A 26353-nucleotide genomic window follows, 5' to 3' on the forward strand; every position below is an offset into this window, starting at 1 on the left:
TCCAAATGATTGTTTATATCTGGGGTCGGGAAGGAATTTTGCCCCAGGTCAGTTTAATAGAGACCCTGGGTTTGTTTTGGGTTTTTTTTGCCTTCCTCAGCAGCATGGGGATAGGTCACTTGCAGATTTAAACTAGTGTAAATGGTGGATTCTCTGTAACTTGAAGTCTTTAAATCATGATTTGAGGACTTCAGTAACTCAATCAGAGGTTAGGGGTCTATTACATGAGTGGGCGGGTGAGGTTCTGTGGCCTGCAACGTGCAGAAAGTCAGACTAAATGATCAAGATGGTCCTATCTGACCTCATAGTCTGAGTAATTCCACCATGTGGCAGCATCAGAGAAATATCTGCATTTTAGTTACAGAAGCCAAGTGGGTGGCAATCCAGAGCTGCTGACGATATTATTCTGCCTTTAACTGTGAAATTAACAGATTCTGAACTACATTAGTTATAGGGGTCAAGCCTGAAGTTTTAATCTTACAGCAGCCATGCAACAGCTGCCTTCTGTCCCATGCCAAACCTTAAAGCCCTGTCTGCGCACCATTGAAAAAAGACCCAAGAAAACTACTGGGCTCCTCCCTTCCCTGTTTAAAGTATTATTTGGAATCTCTCTTTGTCCAGTTCATCCTTTGTTGTTAATCAGTACTATCAATTCCTGATTGCAAATGTGATTATACAGCAATTCATGCTCACAATGTTGCTGTGTGAACTTCATTCCACAGTACTCTATGCATGACAATGCTGATGGTTAAATATGCATGGTTTAAACCAGGGGTGTCAAAACTTATTCTGTGGTGAGGGCCATTTACCCTTTTGGTTGGATTCCATAGATTAGAGAAATAAATTGGGTGAGGTAGCATCTTTTATTGGACCAACTTCTATTGGTGAGAGACAGACAAGCTTTTGAGCCACACACAGCTCTTCTTCACAGACCCAGAAATAAAATGTCTCAGCCAGCCACATTGCGGAGGCACACATTTTTAGTACTGCCTCAGGGAAAACCCCCTCTCATTGGCTGCTTTCCCCACTTGCCTTCTACCTAGGAAAGAGTAGCCAAATCAGGACAGCTGCAGACGTAGCGCTGCTCTCCATCTCCACAGGAGCTCACATCAAGCTCATGGCAGGAGGGAGCAAAAAGAGCCCAGCAACTCAGGGCAGTTGCTCCACTTCCTCCTCCTCTGCTCTTGTGAGCAATGGGAGGGATGTGTTCTTTCCCTGCTTCCCCCTCCCTCTGCAACACTGGTCTGAGAAGGGGGAGAGACCTGCTGCAGCCCCCTTACCCACTCCAAAAATAGACCAGAGAGGGAAGAACCCCAGAAGCTGCATAGACAAGGCTGGGACCAGGGGCAGAACTGATGGCAGGGTTGGGGGACAGGATTGGTTTAAATGGGAGAGAATTAACTGTTGGGCAGGAGGATAGGAAATGTGGGGTGAAGAGACCCTCCCTCACACAGCACTGGAAGCAGCTCTCTTCCCCAAGGCTGAGCTGCTTAGAGCAGCAGGAAGAGACAAGAGGAAGTGAGAGGCAATTGCTCTTCTGGGCCTGGTGCTGCATAGCTCAACAGTGGCAACAAGTGGGGAAGGAATCTCCTGTTTGAGATGTGGTGAGAGCTCAGTTGACTGTGACCAGTCAGGTGCAATCTTGCTCTTCCCAGGCTCTGGCCCTTTTGAAGTGTAGCACCTGCAGGATGGATGCCTTAGAGGAGGAGGGAGCTGCAGACGGGAGGAAAAGATCTTCTGGGCCTTATGTTTGATACTTCTGGTTTAAACTAATTGTTTCTCTAGATGCAGGTTAGGAGGAGAAACATCCTCCTTGAACTGTTTGCCTCCCATTGGATTCTCTTATATAAATCAGACAGAAGTAGCACAAGCCTACTCCTAGCAGAGCTAGCTTGAATGTTTCAATTTGGCTTTTGCGACCAGATGACCCATTATACTTGGACCTCTGCAGTCAGAAGAGTTATGTTCATTCATTTCATTATGACCTATGTGGAGCTGTAAGCATGAATAAAGTTAAGTAACTCATGTGTTTCTGAATGTTTCTTTCCTGTACATGGCATCACAGTATTGCCAACCTCAGGCATTCAATCAGAACAAAACAAAAAAAAACCTTGGAGCTCATTTTATTTGCCTTCTGAGCCTTTGGGGTACATTCAGGTCACATTTTTAACCTTTTCTCTGCAACCATGAGAGCTGGAATTTTTGTTTTTTCTAAACGAAAGCTGAGATTCTCACATATGATTGCAGGAGAGGGGGTTTTAAGAAAAAAACCAGGTATCATGAGACTAAACATAAAATCATGAAAGTTGGCAATGCTGCAAAGTGCAACTTTACGAGTGCTATATTAATTGAACCATGTCAAACACCACTTTCAGAGCAACCACTGCAAGCAATAGACTCAATCTCAATTTTAATAACAGCTTTACTGTCCAACAGCAAAAACTATACACAGGGAACATCAATTCTTCCCCTTTCAATCTTTCCTGGGTTGACAAACTGGTAAACAGATCCTCAGCATTACAAAGGACAGGGTTTAGTTTGTTTAGAGTATGCCAGGTAGCAGAGATTTTTGCTCCAAAACTACAGTATATGGCACACACAATTTTTGCTTTTGAATAATGTACGCTAATTTAAGGAAGAAAATGAACACACTGACAAAGATTTGCATAGCTTGCTTTGAAGTTCTCCTTTCTTCATCATCTGAAACGCAGTGAACCACAGGTTTTTTAAATGGTGAGAAAATGGGTGCTTTCCAGTATTAGAAATTACCAATATCAAATTGTCCTACTTAAGCTAATGAATGTTTCTCTCACTTTTCTTCTTCCAAAGTTGAGCAGAAAAGTGTTTGCTATTTTAAAAATAAGATGACAAAATTCAAAGGGCAACTGTTGGCCAAGGAATAAAAATATTTCTAGACAAGAATTTCGTCAATTTCCACACACAATATTACTGTTTATATTTGTCTGAATCTCTCAGCTGGATAGAATCTGACATGCAGAATGCTGTAAGAATGTTAGACGAAATAAAAATGACAAAGGGTTTTTGTTTTTTTTCAATAAAATTGAATTTTATTTCTTCATTACAAGGTAAACTAGCATTGCAGTTTAAGACCAACAAAAAGGTTGGACAGCAAATTGCTAAATAGTCTTCTAAAGGCTGGAAGAAAGGTAATTAAAAAAGAAAACCAGTGAAAAGTGAAAATTAATGCAAAATTCTAAGCATAACATGAAAAAGGAATGAGTTTTAAAGTTAATTTAGAATCCTAGGTGCCTTAATTGAAAATGTATTCAGAAATGCACCTTACCTTGCTGAGAAATCTAGGACTCCAGAAACTCAATACCTTATGACACTCTTTGGCCTGCTGGTATTAGGAAGCTGTTACTATTCATAAAAACCCTTTTTGAGTCAGGCATTCATACAGATACTAGATCAGTTTACAATTTGCAATGTAATAATTCTGCATTTCTATTAATACAAAAATTTCCAAGGTCACACTTTAAAATTATGTCTTGAACAATTGCACCTTTGAGTAGAATGGAGATCAGGGAGAACAACAGTACAGGAAGACCATATAAGGCTGAAGGAGTCATCAGTGCTAGTTACCCTTTGTAAATTTCCCAAAAAGGAATTTATTCTCCTTTCAAACACTACCTATTTTTTTTCAAGACATCAATAATAGTAAGCAAACTGAATTTGACATCACTTGTATTCAGAATGCATACCCCTTATTTTCTCAGCTTTATAGGATGTCATGGGAATGTATATATTTAATAACATAACATGTGGCAACAACATGAACAGTTCAAAATCTTCTTTACACAAAATACACTAAACAAGGGGCTGTGGTGTCAACAAGCTCTATTAATTGGTTATATTACAATTCTATTAATGATGAATTCTATACATTTAAGATTATTCTATTTTACCATCATGTTTGGTTGGGAAATTTCAAATTAAATTTCTCCTTATTTCAATGAGATAAACTATAAATTTGACTACCTTCAGGTTAGCACCTGTAACAAAACTAGTTATGTTTCAGAAGATGGATAGAAAAACTTTAAAACATAGTTGGATCTACACCAGAACACAAATATCCACACTTAATAACTCGGGGTAAAGAAAGGACTCAAACCTCCAAATCTCAACTGGCCTCAAAGGTTCAAAACCTAGAGGGGCCCTTTATCATGTCTGATCCGACACAGGAAAAATCCTGAGAGAACATATGACCATGGATATTTCCATAAAAAAACAAACTTAGCTTTCGTTCAGCCTCTAAGCAGAGCCTAAAATGATCTGGATCTAAGATGACCCTTTAGACCATCCCTATTTTTTTTTAAAAAAAGAGCATTTTATCAATATTGTAAACATTATAGCATCTTTAATATGGAACTTTTCACCAGGAGTTATCCCACTGTAAAAAACAACCCCCTAAATTGTAGGAGATTAAAGGTTCTGAATAATGCACATTCAATCTTGCCTTGTATGCTAAAATCATTTTACTACACTAAAAGACATATAATATCACCTACTACCTGAATAATTTTGATCATCCTAAAAATTAATGCTGTTTCTTTCCAAAGTCAAAAGACACGTATTATAAGGAATGCTGCCTGCTACAGGAAAATCTGTATATTCTGATCACTATTTTTCTTCTATGAGAATATGAAGTTTTTATTTCTGAATTTCAGTGCAAAGGAATTTAGGGTCTTAAGTCTTTCAAGTGTAAATGAAATATTAAACATACATTTTTTTAAATAATGCTATATGACACAGTGTACCTTAACTAGCATAAAGCCAGGGTTTTAAGGCCATAACCTAGTTTACACAAAACAGTGATAAAAAATTTATGCAAGGGGCCTAAGATTCCACAAATAAAAATAGCATTAAAAAAAGTCAGTACATTGTACATTGACAGAAATATGAGTAAGGAAAGGAAAAAAGAAATAAGGTATTTCTAAAAAGAATGCCATGTATTTTTACTAGAAACACAAATGACAAATATACACATTTAAATTAACCACATGCAGCTAGGGAAAACATTTACAAGGACTTGGGTATGCAACTAAGCATAATGAGATTGAAAAAAAATACAGCATTAAAAAAACCTACAAACCTCAATACGCTCAACAAAGAAACTAAATCACAATATCCACGCATAATCAACTTAAAGCCTAAATTTAATAATGTATCTTTTGTCTTACACATACAAATGCAATAGCCATTTGAGAGCCGAATTATACGTAATTTAAAAAAAAAATTGACAAATGCCTGTCTTGTGTAATACAATCTGAATTTAGGTTGTTGGCACATTAAAGAACAGAAAGGGAATGAGAACAAAAGGTGCATGTTTCCCCAATATATTCCACTGTTTTTCTGTCTGTAAAAACACCTTTTTCGAAAGCAGACTAACTTTCTTAGCTAACCTGACTATAATCTTATTTTTGTTGCTTTAAAAAAAAAATCCATTATTTCAGGTAACTGTTTAATCCTTTGGACAAGAGCCATATGATGTTAATTTAAAACGTTACTTATGAATGCCCACATACAAAATAGGAAGTACTTCCTAACAGACTATTTTGTCCTTTCACAAACAGAAGCAGATTAAATACAATTGGATACCAAAGAATGCTTCAATAGCAATCAACGCATCATCCAGGTGCAACATCACCTGCTGGTAAACTAACAAACTGACAACTCCTGAGAGAGCACAGAACATTTTCAGTACTGCTTAATAAACTGACGCATGATACAAATTCCATTGCAGATCTAATTACACACATGAAACGTAAAAGGGGACATATTCCTTTTTGGTGTCTGTAAGGGTTTTTGGATTATTTTTATATACACATGATCTTTTCACTTTAAACCAAAACAGATTTTACAAAAGTAAACCCACAATGAAAAGATAATCCATCTAATCACAAGACACATCAGAGCACTATCTAACCACTCAAACTATATACATATTGAGACTAGATAGAAATTAGGGGCCTCATCTATTAGGACCTTACCAACAAGCCAGACAGATTTCTATTAAAAGTTTAACTCTTATATTGGATATTTTGGTATCTCCATTGCTATCAATGGATGTCTCTACAGAAGGATGAGAAACCGAAAGAAATGATACCTAATGTGGAAAGAGTAACAGTATCATTCATCAGTTTCAAATAACTAAATTGAGCAAATCTTGGTTCCTGCTTATTTTAATTTTAGTCATGAAATTAAAAAATACTTCTTTTCTGGGTTTAAGCTTTCTAGCCATGTGGATACATTACTTACCTGCTGCCCCTTCGGTATTAGCTATTTCCCATGTAATAGGTATATGCAGGTTATTTCTTTCCTTAAATGTATTACAAGTAACAGTAAACAATGTTTGTCAACAAAGCTAAGAAATTACATCAAAACTAGTTAAAACCACCACCTATTCACAAAAACAGGGAAAAGTCATGTGACTTGTTTGATACAATGTTCACTATACAACGTTTTAAAAGTCAGTTTTCATTTTTAAACAGGGTTAAACATCTGAAATTCAAAAGCAAGTAGTTGGACAAACACCAATAATCCCATGCATGAGAACCTGAGGTACAGAATTTAAGCAATAAAAACGTGCAGAGGCATGTGGGCAAGTCCAATAGTATCAGCCTAGCTGCAGCAAATCTAGGGTGATGGTAGATGACAAAAATTAAATTAAGAGTCTCAGTGTTATGTAAAGCTTTTGCAGTCGCACAGGATAGAGGCCCCAGTTCAATAAAGCACGTAAGCACGTGTTTTCCTGAACAGGATCTTAATACTTAACATAAAATTAAGTTATAAAACAAACCAATGATTTGTTTTAAAGATTACCTTTTGAAGCCACTGAGGTTTTGAAACTTAGCTTAAAACATTAAAACATGCCCTGCAAGCTATCTGTATAAGAAGAAGTGGAAAACTTCTCAGACTAATCTATTAAAGGGACTCAAAGTATATTTTAAAGAATGAACATCCACACCAGTCTGGAAAAGCAAACTGTAAATTTGCTCAGTGTTATACACACTTCCTATTGTTCTAATTTATATCCTTCATAAAATTTAGAACAAATTCTAGTCATTTGAAATTTGCTTTAATTCTTTAGTTCAAGCTCTGATATTAAAATGTTTGAATTCCAACTTCCAATAAATTGTTTTTAGACAAGTTTGCAAAACCTCATGACTAAATCTATTTCACTTTTTGTTAAGGCAGTAAAGCATTCCCCACTAGTGCACATGAGATGTACAAGCGTACCTTCCCCCCTTTACACAGATATGTGGATAAACCCCAGTGTTAAGAAAATACCAAGCCCACTGGAATCCATATTATCTGAAAAAATGGAAACATCATGACTGGTTTCATCGGTCACATTTTTCTAATATACAGCTATGTACAGATTGCCTATGGCGTTGGAAAAACCTAAACAAACACAAACACAAAACCGTAAACAACTGCAGCTGTATTTCAAAAAGGCCAGCATTTTCCCAACATTAACAGTTTAAATGAAACTAATGTAAACTGTAGCATCTTAGTCCAGCTGCATGTTGTAGGAGACAGTTTTCAGTTTACTACAATCATCAACCTAGGATTTCCTCTCCCCAAAACAATGACAGACTATGTCAATCAAACTGCAGTTTTTACAATTTTACATGCCTTTCAGCAAATTCACAGGCCATCTATGTAAAAACTGCTAGAAAAGCAAATTATTAAAGCCTTTGTGTAATCACCTATTTGTATATCAAAATCAAGTGTGAAAGAGTGGCATTAGTATTTTTAAGTCACTGAACGCAAGATCAGGTTGATGCATATGCAAAAACTCTATTGCAATGCTTTTTAAAGACAGTATAAATGTTTTCATAGAATCATTATCTTTAAATATTGCTGAACACAAGACTTTCCCTGAGGTGTAAACATCAAATAACTTGAACAGCTTTACACATCAGCCCCATTAAAGAGTTTATTACAACACTACATCTACTGTAATCAAAGTGGTGCTGTATACAGACATTATCATATGAACATTTTTAACAAGAACAAACTACTATAAAAACAAGGATTTACTTGACTTTTTTCCAATTGCTTGCACATTATAATTGCCAAATGTATATAACCAGTAATAAAGTTGCAAAAGCTAGAAGTTTTAAATCACACAGGTTTCCCTCAAATAAAACAGTTAAGCAACATAAAAAAGTAAAATAGCTACTGGTTACCATGTATGCAGATTTGCTTTATTCAGATCTATTCCTGTTCATTTTATCCATGAATCCTTACAGGCTCAGTTCAATCACAAGAAGCAAACCGCTGGATAAGCATCTTTCCATGAAGAATGTTTCTTGTCTTTGCAAGGTGTTCCTCTTCCTTCAGCTGTAATGTGTCAAAATTTGTGATGTAGATTTTGCTAGTCCCCATAATACACAGAAAAATGTTGGCTTAACTATACATACACAAGTCGTGCACCTACTTCACCATAATGTAATCTAACACAAATAAAAGATATTGAAGCAGTAGCTACTTGTTTGGCTGAGAATTCTCAAAGTGTACAGTAATTGTTCTAGAACATCTATTTTTAATAAATATTAATAGTTGTACAAGAAAGGTGAAAAAAATGCAATTTAACTAAAATACCAAACCATAAGAAACAAATAGCTACTGTTTCGGTGAATGATGGAAACATTTATATAGAACATATTCTGAAGTATTCATACTGCAAGAGTCAGTAAGTACTTGGATGATGCTGCCAAAACCAGATTTGTTCTTTACATTTTTACCCACCCATTTACAGCAATTCTAAACTAGCTCTTTCACAATTAAATACTACACTAAATGTTTAATGAAGTGGGTGTTTTACAGATTAGTAATATATTTAACAGTGCACAATATTTTCTGCAATTTATCAGCTTGATGCCAATGTTACAAAATTTGGAAACTAAAATTAATAGGGGCTCCGGATTTTTTTTTTTAAAAAAGTACTGTCACAAAATTACAAAAACCCACTTTGTTTAAAAAAAAATACAATACAGATGAGAATTCAGGTTTCCCCACACAAAAACAAAACAAAAAACAAAACACCCTATGTCCTAGTTAGATTAAATTATTTCAGCAATCAATTTATCTAATAAAGGAACCAGAACAACCATTTAAATATAATTGTAGCGTTCACATAATACTTGGATGGTATAATTCCATTCACTGATGCTTCATTTAAAATTCCATTACAAAACAACTAGATAACTGTACGTTATCAGTAGGTCACAATTTCCACATTCAACAACTTCATGAGAATTTAAATCAAGTTGCTTAAAAGAACCCAACACATTAATCGGTCATTTAAAAAAACCCAGACATTTAGAGAAGCAATTTCATGAACACACACCAATGCACAGCTGTCATAAGGATTCTTGTACTACTAAAATGGTTCAAGATAATTAGGAGACAAACTTGTGTTGGATGGATAATAATTAATTAGTTGTCCTTCCTTCCCCCACAATGACTGGTAGTGTTTAATTTTTAAAAACAAAAACAAGTTATTATCTATACGCTACAGTCTGCATATAGCAGAATCACTGAAATTTGAACTAGTGCCTGGAAGACCTTTTCAAATCCATGAACTTTGCTATCAAGTGACAAATGTATTGACTAGTGACTTCCTTTGGGGATTCTCTCCTCCAAAAGAGATCAGATCCCCACAGCTGCTTTTAAAACTTGATTTTTCAATAGCAAAAATAGTACTAAGGTGTCACGTGCATGCAAAACAAACATTTGCAATTGAAAGCCAAGTTATTAATGCAAACAAGGGATCTCAATGTTTCAGAGGAGCAAATAAATAAATGACAGCTGCGAGACTGCATGTCAGAATTTGCTGCTCTTGCAGTACAATGCTATGTAGGAATAGTGGATCTTTCACAGCACTGCTACAGTGACAGTTAACAGATCCAAAAGCATAAATTTGATTTACAATACTAGCATAAAAAGTTTGAGCCCAATGGGAGAGTTTGCTAGATTTTCTAGAGTTCATAAAGAACCTGTACCGGATCACCACTTTTTTATTTAGGGCTCTATGCAGATTTTAAGAGACTGTCAAGATTATACTGAAGCTAAATTACAAATTATGAAACATAAAACACTAAAATTCCCAAAACAGTTATAAATTCTCGTTCAAAAAAAACAAAAAAACAAAAAAAAACTGTCAACATATTCTGGCTAATTAGCAAACTTAGATTTAATACTTCCTACAGTAGGAAATAAATCTGTATGCATTAACATTTCAACGTTCTACTTAGTAGAATAATGAAGTACAAAACAGCTTATAAATAGGGTAAAATGCAAAAGGTTACATATTGAAATTTCTTTTTTGTTGACACCTTTTGGCAATACCACTTCTTTCCTTGTCTAAGAACTGCTTATTTCCATACCATAAAGAGCTTTCCAGTGTTCCTGTTAATAAAAACTGATTTTTTCCCCTAACATTTTAAATATCTTAATCTCAAGAACTTTGCTCACCTCTTAAGGTATTATATATATATTTATTTAAATTGCCAGTGTGGGGCTTTTTTTGTTTTTCATATACAGAATAAGATATCTTCATTTTCTAATATACATTTTTTTAACGTGGATCAACAGGTCCTTTTTTTTTTTATTTTTTTTTTTTGTGGAGCTTGCAGTAGCAGCTTGAAATATATACATATATTTTTAAAAACTTCTGCATGTCCACATAAGTATTTTAACAGCTATGAAATGAAAGTCTGAGAACTTCTATCATTATATTTAAAAGGTTTTATGTGCATATGCCCTTTAAATAAATGCAATACCCTAAACAAATGTATCCATTTCAAGGAACAATTACAGTCTATCACAGTATATTCACATTTGGGGCGGGGGAGGGCTGTGTGTGTAAAATACAGATTTATTCCACATACGAATAGTTCCTAACGTGTTCATGTACTGCAATAAAATTCTCCTTTTATCTTATTTTATACACAAACAAAAAAAAAAGTAATTACACAAAGGTCAAATCTTACAAAAATTCAGTTTCAAGGCTGAAATTCATTCCCCAACTCAACCCAGTGTCCATAATATTAAATACCTCCCAAAAGTGAGGTTATATTTTCCAGTAACACTTACATGCGACAGGGTGAGCAGAGAACAGTTTCAACCATGACTCTAAATTCATTTGCTCTTCTGTATTTAAGCCAGAAGAAATTCTATTAATTCAGTTCTGTTTATCATTAGTGTAAATGCTATTATTCTTTCACTACCCTTTTACATATGCTTCTTCACCTATTACTACTGTACTTACCTTACACCTTTGCTCAACCTTAATGTATACTTTAAGGTTAACACCAAAACCACCCCCACCCTACAAAAATAACTATTATGAAAGGAAAATATATTCCCAAACTCCAGTTTCATGTCACTATAAACCTTTTCTATTATCCCAGCTTGTCTGTTCTTTGAAAGTAACTGGTAACTTAGTTCATGAATGTGTTCAGCAGAGAGATTTGCATTTTCTAACAAATTTGCCTAACAAATTAGATTTTTAATGTTGCAGTGTTTTACCTACAATAAAACAGACTACTAAAAATATGACATCAATATATTGAAAGATATACCCTTTTACAGAATACAGAAAATTTTCATAAGGTTTCATTAAAAAATAAAATGCAATTTCTCTCTTTGGAAAGAAGAAACTAGGTTTTAGTTTACAAATTAAAAAGCTGTTAGGCAAGTATCTTTCACATTCAGGTATGAGGAAGACACAGAAAGGCAGAGCAAACTGCCACAGAGAAACATAAAAAGGGAAATATATGTTGGATTTTTTAAACAAACAATTTAGTTCTCAAACCACAGTAAGCAAAAGGAAAAAACCTAACCCAATTTATTCATTCATTGAACAATACTGAATCCAGCCAACCCTTTCACAGTTTTCAAATGTAAAGCAGCCACCTTAAAGATACATTTCTTGTGGAACTGCTTCACAATGCAAATTTCAGTCATAGATATTGACTGTACAACTGAGTGAAAAAGAGAGAATGCAAGGTGTAGGGAAGATGGAAATATAATGAATTCCAGGCCCATTAGTAGTCAACATAAGATTGGCAGGAAAATTACAGTAATGTGTGCAGACAAAAAAAAGATATCAGATACCAATAGGATTAAGAAACAGTATACAAAATTATACATTTGAAAACAGTTAGAAGGCAAGATTTTAGTTTTGCTTTTTTAAAAAAAAAAATCGAACATGGATTTTATCAGAGCATCCCCGAAGGAGATGATGAAAGTGCAGAAATTCTGCAAAGGCACTGTAAACTTTTAAACGATAGAGGCAGTCGCAAATACAAAATAAATTTTATACAGCAAAAAGGCAGAGCATACCACTGAGGTACAGCTGCTCTTTTACACTCTCTCCTCCAGAATGAGTTTCATGAATTCAACCAAACGTACAAAAAGTATGATACCTCTTATGAGAAATGCTAGCTCCACAAAAAAGGGCCTATTGATGTTCATAGAATAACAAAAAAAGAGAAAGACATAATATTGCACATTCTATAGCTGTTGCCATCTTTTTCAGTTTCCAAATTAACATCATGTTTCCCCAAGTACAATATTTTTTAAAGTAAGAGTCTAGGTGTATCTGAGAAAAATGGTAGCAATATCTCCAAGATTAACTATCACTGAAACAATGCCAAAAAGCTTAGTACAGTTAGGCACTGAACAGTACTACTGTATTGTCTGAGAGATGCTAATAGATATTAGCTTTAATTAAAGAACAATCAATATGCAAAATAAAACATATTTCCATTAATTGCAAGTTCTCAAAAACAGGCTCATTTATCTGACATTTAACAAGTGAAGTGGTTGTCAGTCTTATGAGCATTCAACTTTATTTTCCATGGAAAACAGGAATCTACCTTTAACAATGTATTATCAAGTACAATATTCTTCTACAAACACAGAAAGGACAAGTTTGTGATTTTTTTTTTTTTTTTTTTTAATATAAGCGACACTAATACTCAAGATCAGCGGTTCTCAAACTGTGGGTCAGGACCCCAAAGTGGGTCGCAACCCCTTTTTAATGGGTCGCCAGGGCTGGCATTAGACTTGCTGGGGCCCAAGACCGAAGCCCAAGCCCCATCACCCAGGGCCAAAGCCAAAGCCCAAGGGCTTCAGCCCTGGGTGATGGGGCTCACGTTACAGGCCCCCGCCTGGGGCTAAAACCTTTGGGCGTTGGCCTCCCTGCCTGTGGCGGTAGACTCAGGCTTTGGTCCCCCTCCTGGGTCATGCAGTAACTTTTGTTGTCAGAAGGGGGCCGCGGTACGATGAAGTTTGAGAACCCCTGCTCAAGATTATTTTACCACAGATGGACACAAATACTTTATTTTTGGACTGTATACTCCAGAAGTACACTAGAAGGCTTAAGGATTTTGCTTACAGTGGTATGAGAACAGGAAGAGAAATAAGTTATGAAAAATGGAGCACAAAGTCTACATACATATTGAATATTACAATGTTCGTGTACTTTTCTCTTTGCAGTTCATTCCAAATTCAGTTTAATTGTGCAAAAAAAAATTATACAATTAGAAAACAGCTGTCCCAATAACAAAAACATAAAATGAAATAATGTGTAACATTCAGAAGTTATTAAAATCCAGACAGTGAGATTAAGATGGGACAGTAATAGCTGAAATACATAATTGAACCACCAGTTAAACTAAAACCTTTCTAAAAATCAGGGGCTAATGTTGATGAAGTTACATTACTTTTCTGTTTGTACATGTTCATTTTGGTGTTACTCCTCCTCTAAATTGGATTCCTCTGATTATTAACACATAGGTTCTTGATTTTCTAGAATATTACTTTACATCAGAAAGTTGTACTTTTTTTTTTTAAAATCAACCACCGTTCTGCACTTTTACATTAATAATTATACCACTACTCTAGCAAAAGTTACAGACTTCAGGAAAACATTCAAATTAAATAACTATTTGCCAAGATTACACTGGCAATGCACATAAGGACCAACTGCCCAACTGAAAGCGTATAAGTCAACTCAACAACTTAGTTTTTGATCACTAAATGTACAAACAGAAGTGTGAAAATTTGATATGGTACATTTGAGGTTTTTGTCAATAAAATTTTATAAAACATTTATTAAATTATTCAAATTTAATCCAGCTATATGAATGCAAGTAGATACAAATGACAAAATGAGTAATAAAAAACTGATTAATGTTTCACAGCATACAAAACTTTACAATGAACTTTTAAAACCCTTCTAAGATGAGCATGTTTAACATTTTTGTTAAAATATGCAAGTAGGGTATCACAGCACTACTAAATTTACATGGGAATAAAGAGAGGAAAACCACTGTCATTCATATCTTTTAGGCACAGAAACTCGCATTATCTGGTAAAACACTGGCATAAAGGGTGAAAAAATGTTCCTCTCAGTATTTCTATTATTTTAGAAGTGACTGGAAACCTTTGGTTACTGTTCATAAACAAATCTAATGTAACACCCCCCCCCCCCCAGAAGTATGAAAACATATATCCTGGTGAAAATGAAACACACACCAGAAGATTACTGAAATTAAGTACTGTATAAAAACTACAAAAAGTTTATTGGCCTGGCCTTCTTTAATAGGACAATAACAAGACAAACTGTTTACAAGTTATCTTTTAAAATACCAACTTCTCATTTGCATGTATTCACTAAATCTGTCCTTTAAATAAAGTTATTGCAGTCTATTTTCCTCTTCATTAAGGGGAATTTATCTACTCAACTCCTCTTAATCCTAAAGGAAGTCCTGGTGCACAACACACAAATTTAAAGGGAGGTTGCATATGTAAAAATCCCATGTGTACTGAGTTGAATAAAACAATAATTCAGATAATCTCACACAGCATGCTTAAAATGTGTGAGCATATAAATAAATAAAACAAAACAGTGTTATGGTAAATACTAAATGCAACCATGTTTCCTCAGACACTTTGTGGGAGAAAATATATCTATACTTCGTATAGAAGTTCCACCATACAGACACCTCGTCTGAATACATGAAAATATAAAGCTTCAGTAATCAAGTGCATCCAAAGTAACTTCCCACCTTAATTTTAATTTATGGAACTTCAAATTAACAGTATTTAATGACATTTATTCATCTTCTCCTGAAGAAGTGAAAGCCTTGGAAAAGCAACCATCATTCAGCTCAACTGGGTTACCTCCTATACAATACTATCTACATGTAGTACTTAAATACAGCAGAACCTCAGAGTTAGGAACACCAGAGTTACCAACTGACCAGTTAACCTCACACTTTATTTGGAAACGGAAGTACCAGAGACAGCAGCAGAGGCCACAAAAAAAAAAAAAAAAAGAAGCAGCAGCAAATACAGTACAATATTGTGTTAAACGAAAACTACTAAAAAAATAAAGGGAAAGCAGCTTTTTTTTCTGCATAGTAAAGTTTCAAAACTGTATTAACTCAATGTTCAGTTGTAAATTACTGGAAGAACCACTACAATGTTTTGTTCAGAGTTACGAACAACCTCCATTCCCAAGGTGTTCGTAACTCTGAGGTTCTACTATACATTTAAAAACAAATTAGTGGTAACTATGGAAAATCCACTTTAATGAAAGAAACCACATTCAATCATGTAAATCTGAGACTTTTTGTTCTGACATTTTATGCTTAGGAAGCACGTGAATAATTTTTCTACAATTCCAGGAATGTTTGTACTAAAATAGCACACAGTACAAAGTAAAACACTGGCCACTGTCACTTAAGCAATTAAGGTATATGACTGCCAACTTCACTTCAGCTGCCTCTTTTCAGCCTCTTTTACGCCTTTGATTCCCCTTCCATAGGCCATTACTATATGGATCAGCTACTAAGGAATGCATGAACCAAGGACAATACATATTGTCCCAATATTAAGTGGGATCAGATGTTCTAAGGTCAGACTTCTGTCCCTACTGCATAGAAATGCTACAAGCCATGCCAAGAAAAACTGACATTCACTTTAAGTGGCTGATAGTACTTAAGGCGTTCTAAGATTTTCATGATTCTCAAAATAGTTTTGCTCCAACTATATTAATGTCTTTTGAATGAATTTCTATGACTAAATGCCACATTAAAACGTCATTTCTCAAATTTGTAAGGTAAATGTAAAAATAAAGTATTGTCAGGAGACATTTCTTCTGCGTGTGACTTTTAACACAGTATATTAAAGAACTGTTCTAAATACGCAAGGATAGGAAAAGATTACGACTTCCAAATGACAGAGAGGTTTTGGTTTCAATTGTCAAAATCAAGCAATTTCAATTCAAGATCCTCAAACTGTGTATATAACTAAGTTACATATGCAATGACTATTTACACTGACATTTTTTCAGTGGCTAGCCAGAGTTCAAGTGTCTACCCAAAGTGCTACTCTACAGCTAATTACATGGTTGGTGGTGGGTTGTTTTTTTTTTTAAAAATAAAGTTTAATCCATAAAAAGGACTGTGTTTATCTGAAACATTTAGTGAGTGTAAAATAACCAAAAAAAACACCCATTCCCGGTGTTGTACATTTGTTCACCAATCTTTAGATTATAGGCAGAAATTCTATCACCAATTTTGCAGCACAGAAAACTGAAAGGGGACACCACCTGAATTTAGTTCATGGACCAGGAAATATTAAGAGGTCACATTTTATAACAAAGCCCTATATCCTCTTTCAGTCCTTACTTGAGCAAAACCTTCATTGCAACCAACAGAAAATTCACCTGTGTAAAAACTTAGCTTATTCTCTAGGACTTAGGCCTTCTGATTTTATATATGCAAGTACTGCCTACAATGAAATAATCGCATTTCAAACATTTCTAAAATCTTTACATGACATTGCAAAATGTGATTAAGAGTTGTGGGTATTCTAATCTTCAGAGTTTAGATAAGCAAAGAACATACTCCTTTTGATTAGTCTGATTTACTACTGCTTTTTCAGTAACATATTTAATCCTCCCATCCATAAAAACTGAGAAGATAAACACCACGCCACAGAAATTACATATTCATGCAATTAGCAAAAGAAAAAACCAACATCAAGTCAAGATAGTTACCTGTCATTACTTACCAAAGTTCTCTTCAGATTCTACAAGAAGGAAAGGATTCAATACATACTGCTGGACCATACTTAAGTGTACACATTTACTGTATAAATAATCCCAAGGCCAAAGTAGTTACTGTTAATTCAAGTAACCATCAACCCTACACAACATAAAACTGAAATGCCCACCTTCTCTAACGATGGCGATACTCTCGTTCTCTGTCACGTTCTCGATCACGATCTCTGTCACGATCACGATGTCTCTCTCGTTCACGGCTTCTTTCCCGGTAATAGTCATCATGGCGATCTCTGCTCCGGGACTTGTGACGCCTGCTTTTTTCTCTTGACCTGCTGTGGTCCCTCTCTCTTGACCGTTCACGTCTTCTAAAAGAAATTACTTCATTAATTTTTACTCAAAATACACACACACCACCAGAAAATTAAGATGTATTAAGCTCTGCCTGTTTAATAAAATGAAAATGCTCAAACAAGAATGTTGAGAATAAAACAAAACGACATGTTTGTTTTGATACAGAGATGCATGTGCGTATACTGCACAGAGGGGGTGAACCTGTTTATTTCAAGCAGCCACCAAATACTTAATAATGCAGACTTGGTATTCAGAGAATATTGAATATGTACCCTGCTCCCACTCTTCCAAATTAACCCATTTCTTCTTCACTTTTCAGGATTCCAGCAGCAGACCCAGCACAATATTATCTATTTCCTGGTCTTACCATTTGAAAAGATACGCTAGTACTGGGGACTGAAAGGAGAAAGGAAGAGGTAGAGAAAGCTGAGGAGACGATGACAAGACAGCTGCTCATGGGAATGCATCCAACCTAAAATGGCTGCTGCAACTGTGGCAGCCATTTTAGGTATTGAAAGTTTGTGGGGACAGTGGTATTGAATTTGACTATGAATATCAGTACTGTATCTGGACTGACTACAAACTGAATATCTGTCCAAACTCCATATGGAGTTAATTCTAGAAGAAATATGAATATCTCCGGTTAGTATTGAGTGAAGCCTGATGGACTTCAATCATAGAATCATAGACTTTAAAGGTCAGAAGGGACCATTACGATTGTCCAGTCTGACCCCCTGCACAACGCAGGCCCCAGAATCTCACCCACCCACTCCTGTAACAAACCCCTAACCTATATCTGAGCTACTGAAGTCCTCAAATCATGGTTTAAAGACCATGGTGCAGAGAATCCTCCAACAAGTGACCTATGCCCCACGCTGCAGAGAAAGGCCAAAAACCCCAGGGCCTCTGCCAGTCTGCCCCGGAGGAAAAATTCCTTCCTGACCCCAAATATAGCGATCAGTTAAACCCTGAGCATATGGGCAAGACTAACCAGCCAGACACCCAGGAAAGAATTCTCTGTAGTAACTCAGATCCCACCCCATCTAACATCCCACCACAGGCGATTGGGCCTATTTACCATGAATAGTTAAAGATCAATTAATTGCCAAAATTATGTTATCCCATCATACCATCTCCTCCATAAACTTATCGAGTTTAATCTTGAAGCCAGATATGTCTTTTGCCCCCACTGCTTCCCTTAGAAGGCTGTTCCAGAACTTTACTCCTCTGATGGTTAGAAACCTTCGTCTAATTTCAAGTCTAAACTTCTTGACGGCCAGTTTATATCCATTTGTTCTTGTGTCCACATTGGTACTGAGCTTAAATAACTCTTCTCCCTCTCTGGTATTTATCCCTCTGATATATTTATAGAGAGCAATCGTATCTCCTCTCAGCCTTCTCTTGGTTAGGCTAAACAAGCCAAGCTCTTTGAGTCTCCTTTCATAAGACAGGTTTTTCCATTCCTCGGATCATCCTAGTAGTCCTTCTCTGTACCTGTTTCAGTTTGAATTCATCTTTCTTAAACATGGGAGACCAGAACTGCACACAGTATTCCAGGTGAGATCTCACCAGTGCCTTGTATAACGGTACTAACACCTCCTTATCTCTACTGGAAATACCTCTTCTGATGCATCCCAAGACCGCATTAGCTTTTTTCACGGCAGTATCACATTGGTGGCTCATAGTCATCCTGGGATCAACTAATACTCCGAGGTCCATCTCCTCCTCTGTTACTTCCAAGTGATGCGTTCCCAGTTTAACACAAAAATTCTTGTTATTAATCCCTAAATCCATGACCTTGCACTTTTCACTATTAAATTCCATCCTATTCCTATTACTCCAGTTTACAAGGTCATCCAGATCTTCCTGTATGATATCCCAGTCCTTCTCTGTACTAGCAATACCTCCCAGCTTTGTGTCATCCACAAACTTTATTAGCACATTCCCTCTTTTTGTGCCAAGGTCAGTAATAAAAAGATTAAATAAGATTGGTCCCAAAACCGATCCCTAAGGAACTCCACTAGTAACCTCCTTCCAACCTGACAGTTCACCTTTCAGTGTGACCCAGTGTAGTCTCTCCTTTAACCAGTTCCTTATCCACCTTTCAATTTTCATACTGATCCCCATCTTTTCCAATTTCCGTAATAATTCTCCATGTGGAACCGTATCGAATGCCTTACTGAAATCGAGGTAAATTAGATCCACTGCGTTTCCTTTGTCTAAAAAATCTGTTACTTTCTCAAAGAAGGAGATCAGGTTGGTTTGGCACGATCTACCTTTTGTAAAACCATGTTGTATTTTGTCCCATTTACCATTGATCTCAATGTCCTTAACTTTCTCCTTCATATTTTTTTTCCAAGACCTTGCATACTACATATGTCAAACTAACAGGCCTGTAGTTACCCGGATCACTTTTTTTTCCCCCCGCTTTCTTAAAAATAGGAACTATGTTAGCAATTCTCCAATCGTATGGTACAACCCCTGAGTTTACAGATTCATTAAAAATTTTTGCTAATGGGCTTGCAATTTTATGTGCCAGTTCCTTCAATATTCTTGGATGAAGATTATCTGCCCTCTCCCCCGCCCCGAGTTAGTCCCATTAAGCTCTTCAAGCTTGGCTTCTACCTCGGATGTGGTAATATCTACCTCCATAGCCTCCTTCCCATTTGTTGTCCTACATTATCCCTAAGCTCCTAACTAAAGATGGAGGAAAAGTATTTGTTTAGATATTGGGCCATGCCTAGATTATCCTTAACCTCCACTCCATTCTCAGTGTTTAGCGGTCCCACTTCTTTCTTTGTTTTCTTCTTATTTATATGGCTATAGAACCTTTTACTATTGGTTTTAGTTCCCTTTGCAAGATCCAACTCTACATGGATTTTGGCCTCTCTCACTTCTGACCTCAATAAGGCAGCTTTCCTTGCTGATCCCTCCCATCTTCTGCTCCTTGTAGGCTTTCTGCTTTTTCTTAATCATCTCTCTGAGATGCTTGCTCATCCAACTTGGTCTACAACTCCTGCCTATGAATTTTTTCCCCTTTCTTGGGATGCAGGTTTCTGATAGTTTCTGCAACTTTGACTTGAAGTAATTCCAGGCCTCCTCCGCCTTTAGATCCACAAGTTCTTCAGTCCAATCCACTTCCCTAACTAATTTTCTTAATTTTTTAAAAAAAAGTTAGCTCTTTTGAAATCAAAAACCCTCGTCACAGATCTATTTTCGTTTATCCTTCTATTTAGTTTGAACTGAATTAGCTCATGATCGCTCCAACCAAGGTTCTCCCCTACAACCATTTCTTCTAGGAGGTCCTCACTACTCACCAAAACCAAATCTAAAATGGCATCCCGCCTTGTTGGTTCAGCAACTACTTGGTGAAGGAATCCAACAGCTATCGCATCCAGGAAAATCTGAGCCCTATTATTATTACTAGCACTTGTCCTCCAGTCTATATCTGGGAAGCTAAAGTCTCCCATGATCACACAATTCCCATTAGCATTTACTTAATTAAAAAGGGCTCTATCCAAATTAGATCCCGGAGGTCTATAGCACACTCCAAGCACTATCCCAGGGGAGACTCTAATAGTTTTCTTCCCAAATGTAATTTTTGCCCAGACGGACTCTGTCTTATCCATTCCATCGCTTATTTCTTTACATTCAACCTCATCATTGATATACAATGCTACTCCACCACCTTTGCCTTTATTTCGGTCTTTCCTAAACAGCACATACCCCTCAATACCTGTAGTCCAGTCATGACTGCTATTCCACCATGTTTCTGTTATCCCTATAATATCTGGTTTCAATTCCTGCACCATTAGCTCTAGTTCCTCCATTTTGTTACCTAGGCTCCTCGCATTGGTGTACAAACATCTTAATTTTTGCTGTTTGGCCTCGCTCACATTCTTTACCCGATTAGGCACAGACATTCTTCTGCCAGTATCACCTATTAGACTGGTATGTATACTACCCTTCCTCCTTATGTCCATTCTCCTACCACGGCTGTATCCTCTCTTACTTCGTTTTCTTCCCTCTCAATGTTAAAATCCAGCATGGAGATTACCTGGACATCTCCCAACCATCTCCCCCAAATTCCTAGTTTAAAGCTCTCTTGATAAGTTGTGCCATCCTCCATCCTAGAAGTCTATTTCCCTCCTTACTCAGGTGAAGTCCATCCCGAGAGAACAGTCCTCTATCCATAAATGCCTCCTAGTGGCCATACATCCCAAAGCCCTCCTTATAGCACCACTTCCTGAGCCATCTGTTGAGCATCATAATCTTGTCACATCTTTGTTGCCCTTCTCTAGGAACAGGCAGAATCCCACTGAAGAGCACCTGAGCCTCGATTTCCTTAAGTTTCTTTCCCAGCCTGGCATAGTCTCCCTTGATATGATCCAGCGAGAATCTAGCCGTATCATTTGTTCCCACAAGAAGGACAACAGTGGATTCTTTCCCGCTCCCGTTAGGATCCTCTTCAGCCTCAGGTCAACATCCCGTATCTTAGCACCCAGCAGACAGCACACTCTTCTGTTCTCTGGATCAGCTCTTGTTACAAGCCTGTCTAGTCTTCTCAGTAACGAGTCCCCAATCACGTAGACCTGCCTTTTCCTGGCGATGGTGAGATTCTCCAATCTATCCCCTGTTCCCTCTGGCTGCAAGTCCTCTCGATTCCTATCGTCCCTTGCAATCTTCTGCAACCCACCCCGTATCCTGGGGTTCATATTTGATGTTATCTCCATTGACTATTGCCCTCTTCCTATAGGACTAGTTGCTCTTCTCTTCTTCCTTGCCCTCTCACATTCAGTGACCACCTGCTGTGCCCCTTCTTCATTTTCCAACTCCACAAACCTGTTCCTGAGCTCGGTTTCTCCTTCACTAGCCCATCTTTTCCTCTGCCTGGTTCTCTTAGTCACATGGTTCCACTGTCCACTTTCCTCACCCAGCAGTCTCCACTCACAGTTCTTTGGACCTGCTTCCATCTGCAAGTCTGAGCTTTTCCCTTCAGCCGCCTCATGTCTTTGCTCCATCATCCGCTCAAACCCCCTTCTAAACTCAACCAGAGTTTCCTCCTGCATCTCCAATCCTCTGATCTTTTCTTCCCATCAGCTCTATCAGGCGGCACTTCATGCAGACGAAATTCTTTTCAGGTACCCCCTCCAGGATCACGTACATCCGCAGCTTCTACATCAAGTCATCTTCATTGTGTCCTCCACTGCTTGGGTCATTACCACTGCTGCCTCTGTATCTGTCATAGCCGTCTCACCTAAGTCCTGTTAGTCTGGGGGAAACAAGCCAAACCAAACCACCACCACGCACAGCAAAACAAACCCTCAACGAGCACCAAAACACTGCCAGACCACCACACACTTCCTTCACTAGCCTGTCTGTTCCTTTGCCTGGCTCTCTTAGTCTTCTCCACAAACTCCCCTTACAAACTCCCACTCAAAGGCCTCTGTTTACAGTTCTGTTTGCTAGCTCCTGTGCCACTGCAGTTGACTGCCTCTCTCCCTCATGTCTTCTCTTAGTAGCCTCAACACAATTATAATAACAGAAGAACATTATCCAATTTTCTTGGCATTTAAAATTCATAATTATCTAGACAAGAATACAGATAACTATCATAAAAATGAAAACTGATTTCGTATAATTTATAAGAAGAGTAATTTTAATAACTACATTCATAGTCATGATATATCAATCTGCTCATAAGTTTGTAATTAATTTTGTTTTGATGTTTACATGCTATTATTGCAGCATGTAAAGAAATATAATTCTAATTAAAATTAGATTTAAAATGAGGCTGCAGAGGTCAGTTTGGGGAGGAAAGATGGCCTTGTGTTTAGGACAATTGACTGGGTTTCAGGAGATCTAGGACCAATTTCTAGCTCTCCCACAGACTTCCTGTGTGACTTTACGCAAGTCACTTAATTACTCTGTGCCTCAGTTCCCCATCTGTAAAATGAGGATAAAATACCTTTCTCCTATCCTTTATAGGTCTTGTTTATTTAGAGTGCAGCTAGTGAATGAAACAGGAAAGCTTTACCTTGATCCAGAACCATAAGACTTGGACTCAATTCCATGAAGGCAATCCTGCAGAGAGCTAATAAGTACTTTACAACGATCATCAGCAGATACTTTGGATTGTTTAATTAAGGAAATAGCAGTTACTAAGGTCTCTATAGCACTTCCATAGTCCCCTGAAAAGAAGAAAGTAAATTTGATGTTAGTGGATTAAAGAGATTAAAATGTAATAAAAATCTCTCTGTAAAACTATTATCCTTTGACAGCTGGTCTTCTCTGCAACAGCTATTGAAGCCACTTCTGTGGACCAGCTATTAAAAACATGGTATATATTTGTACCCAGCAAGTGTCCATATAAATCTAATTTGAGCACAGTTCAAGTCAGTCACAAGAAATATCTACAATCAGGACGGCACTCTGATGTTTTTAAAAAAGAAAGAAAGAAAAAGTAGTGGATTCACATCTCCAAGATTTCCCTGGGGAAATTATATAAAATTGCTTTTAGTGGGATGGAACAGGAGGGACACTAAAGATTTACTGACCAGCACTGGCATCTGACACAGCTCTTGAAATGGCACTGCTTGAGATGGCCCTATTTCTATTCATGATTTCTTCAAACTCTGCTTCACTTAAAGGTGTTCTTGCAGCATCCATTTCTCTGCAATTAATAAAACTAAAGTTTAAAAAAGTAACCCAAAGCTTGTGAAGATAGCATTGCAGTTATCAACAACTCAAGTCTGCAACTTTAAGCAAAGTGACAAACAGGACAGAAAGCAGGTTTTTGGTTTTTTTGTTTGTTTTTGTTTTAAAAAAAGTTTTGTGGTACAAAACTTGCAGGCAAAAAAAGTACAATACCATTAAAACATCTGCTGTGTAAACGTGCTTAAATTATCTTTGATCATCCTTTTATACTGAAGATTTAGAAGCAGTTATATTGTGCTTTCCATCTTCAAAATGCTTTACAAAATTTTAACTAATCTTCACAACATCCCTATAACACCAGCAGGTATTATCCCTATTCTATAGATGGGGAAACTGAGGCAGGGGACTCCGGTGATTTGCCCACAGTCAGAGATGGAATTTATATCAAAAATGGGATTAGAACTTATAAATTCCTGGCTCCCAGTCCCCTGCTCTAACTATCACATCAGGACTTTAAGTTATGCAGCAGATGAAGTAAATATGGTCTAGCACTATTAATGCTCCACCTCCTGAATAACATTTCAAAGATTTTATTTCTGCTTTAATTTCCAATATTTTTCTGGTCAAGTTCAAGGGTGCTCCAATTTACTGTTTTAACAAGAAATTTTAAGGAGAAAGTGTCAAGCTTACACTTAGGGTAGTAAAAGGGAATTCTAGTATTCTCGCTGAATGCTGTAAATAATATTTTATTGATCACATGTATTTGGTTTCCATAGAAATGGAAATTAACCTATAATTTAAAAAAAAAATTGGATAAAAAATTTCCCATCCAATTCTGCAGTGTTCTATCAGCCAGTCTCTGTTATACAGAGTATCTGTAGGATGATGTTAATGAGACTGTTAAACTGGCTCACTGCTGGATAATATTACTAAAATAGTGTTAGTTATTCTGGTAGAAAGAAAATGCAGAATGATAAGCAATGCTATCCTCTTAAGAGCAAGAAGTGGAACAAGATCCTATAGCCAGTTTAGCATAAGAGGAAATGTCTAAAAATTCATACCTCCCTGCGTTTTGAGTATTATTTTTCGTATGCCTCCAATACAATGGAATATGTAATTGTTCTCTTATGGACATGTTATTTCCAGTGAAACGCCTATGATATATAATTAATGACAATTTAAATAGTTATGGATTGTAATTTTGAAATTATTATAATGAAAATATTGGACAGCAAGTGCAGTGGTTCTGTCCTGTTCTCCCACCCTTTTCCTCCCCCATCCTTCTACAAACTGTGGACAACCTCAATCTTGGATACCAGAAAAGACCTGGTGTTTATTATGATTATATATAAAGGTAATTATATCAAATGCTCTAAATTTCCATACAATTTCTATATGAACATTACATTTATAAATAATTGATTTTTACTTTTGAATTCCATAATGGGAAGAACCAGAACCAATGTCCAAACAGAAACAGAAAAAAAAAATATTAAAAGGACAGAATACGCATGTCTTCCTCACACTGGAAGCATGACCAATATAACTCATAAGATCTACATGTAAATACAATAAAACTTCATTTTGTACGGTGCCTTTCTTACATACTGTCCCCAAATGCTTTACAGAGTTTAACACAAGTACAATGAATAAACAAACAACAGTGGAGGTATAAAGAAACTAAGGGGTATTGGCAAAGGAGAAGAGATATTTCAGATAAGATTTGAGAATCATGAAGGCTATTCCAGATAGCAGGAGTTGAAAAGAAGGATTTGCACCACCTATAGCAAGATTGGTACTAGATAAACAGATGGAGGTGGAGGATCCATGGAGGATTTTTGTGACAAGGATACTGATCCTGACAAGAATGGGGGCCAGTGGCACTGCATGAAGATGAGGGCGATACAGTTATGGTTCTTTGTACTATACTGTTCTTACAAATACTGCACTATATAAATGTTAAGAAAAAGGACAGCAGCATTTTGCACAGCATGGAGTCTGCAGAGCTGGGTGGGACTTGGAAAGGCCATGAGAAGACAGTTGCCAAATAGTCAGAGTAAAAGAAGATGAAGGTGAAGATTTCTAGAGGCAGAGCTGCGGCAAAAGCATAAATAAACCACTGCAGAGGTAATGCCAGATAGAAATAGAAAATGTTGGAGGTCAATAATGACACCAAAATTACAAAAAGTGAAGGTAGACAGAGGTCTGAGTTAAAGAGGGGAAAAAGACGAC

The 26353-nt window shown here is 36.7% G+C and overlaps 1 protein-coding gene and 1 long non-coding RNA gene across 9 annotated transcripts in view; one reads left to right on the forward strand and one right to left on the reverse strand.

Moving 5' to 3' along the window:
* The window catches only part of LOC140905128 (uncharacterized), a 30711-nt gene extending 4376 nt beyond the window's left edge, over positions 1-26335 (forward strand). Inside the window, exon 4 of the long non-coding RNA XR_012156762.1 lies at positions 17784-26335. This is a non-coding gene — a long non-coding RNA (uncharacterized LOC140905128). The remainder of the gene's footprint in view (positions 1-17783) is intronic.
* CPSF6 (cleavage and polyadenylation specific factor 6) overlaps positions 1-26353 on the reverse strand; it is an 81813-nt gene that overhangs the window by 13319 nt on the left and 42141 nt on the right. For 3 of the 8 annotated variants that reach the window (XM_073327813.2, XM_073327819.2, XM_073327820.2), the window contains 5 exons: positions 25183-25275; positions 24022-24137; positions 23502-23655; positions 17284-17478; positions 5449-8370 (listed from right to left, as the gene is read on the reverse strand). In XM_073327813.2, the coding sequence (XP_073183914.1) occupies positions 17289-17478; positions 23502-23655; positions 24022-24137; positions 25183-25275 (553 nt within the window). In that variant the 3' untranslated portion in view covers positions 5449-8370; positions 17284-17288. Of the gene's footprint in view, positions 1-5448; positions 8371-17121; positions 17140-17283; positions 17479-23501; positions 23656-24021; positions 24138-25182; positions 25276-26353 lie in introns of those variants that run through there. The other 5 variants (XM_073327814.2, XM_073327816.2, XM_073327815.2 and 2 more) reach the window with 5 other exon arrangements.

Source organism: Lepidochelys kempii, chromosome 1, assembly GCF_965140285.1.
Source record: "Lepidochelys kempii isolate rLepKem1 chromosome 1, rLepKem1.hap1, whole genome shotgun sequence".
Classification (NCBI taxonomy): domain Eukaryota; kingdom Metazoa; phylum Chordata; order Testudines; family Cheloniidae; genus Lepidochelys; species Lepidochelys kempii.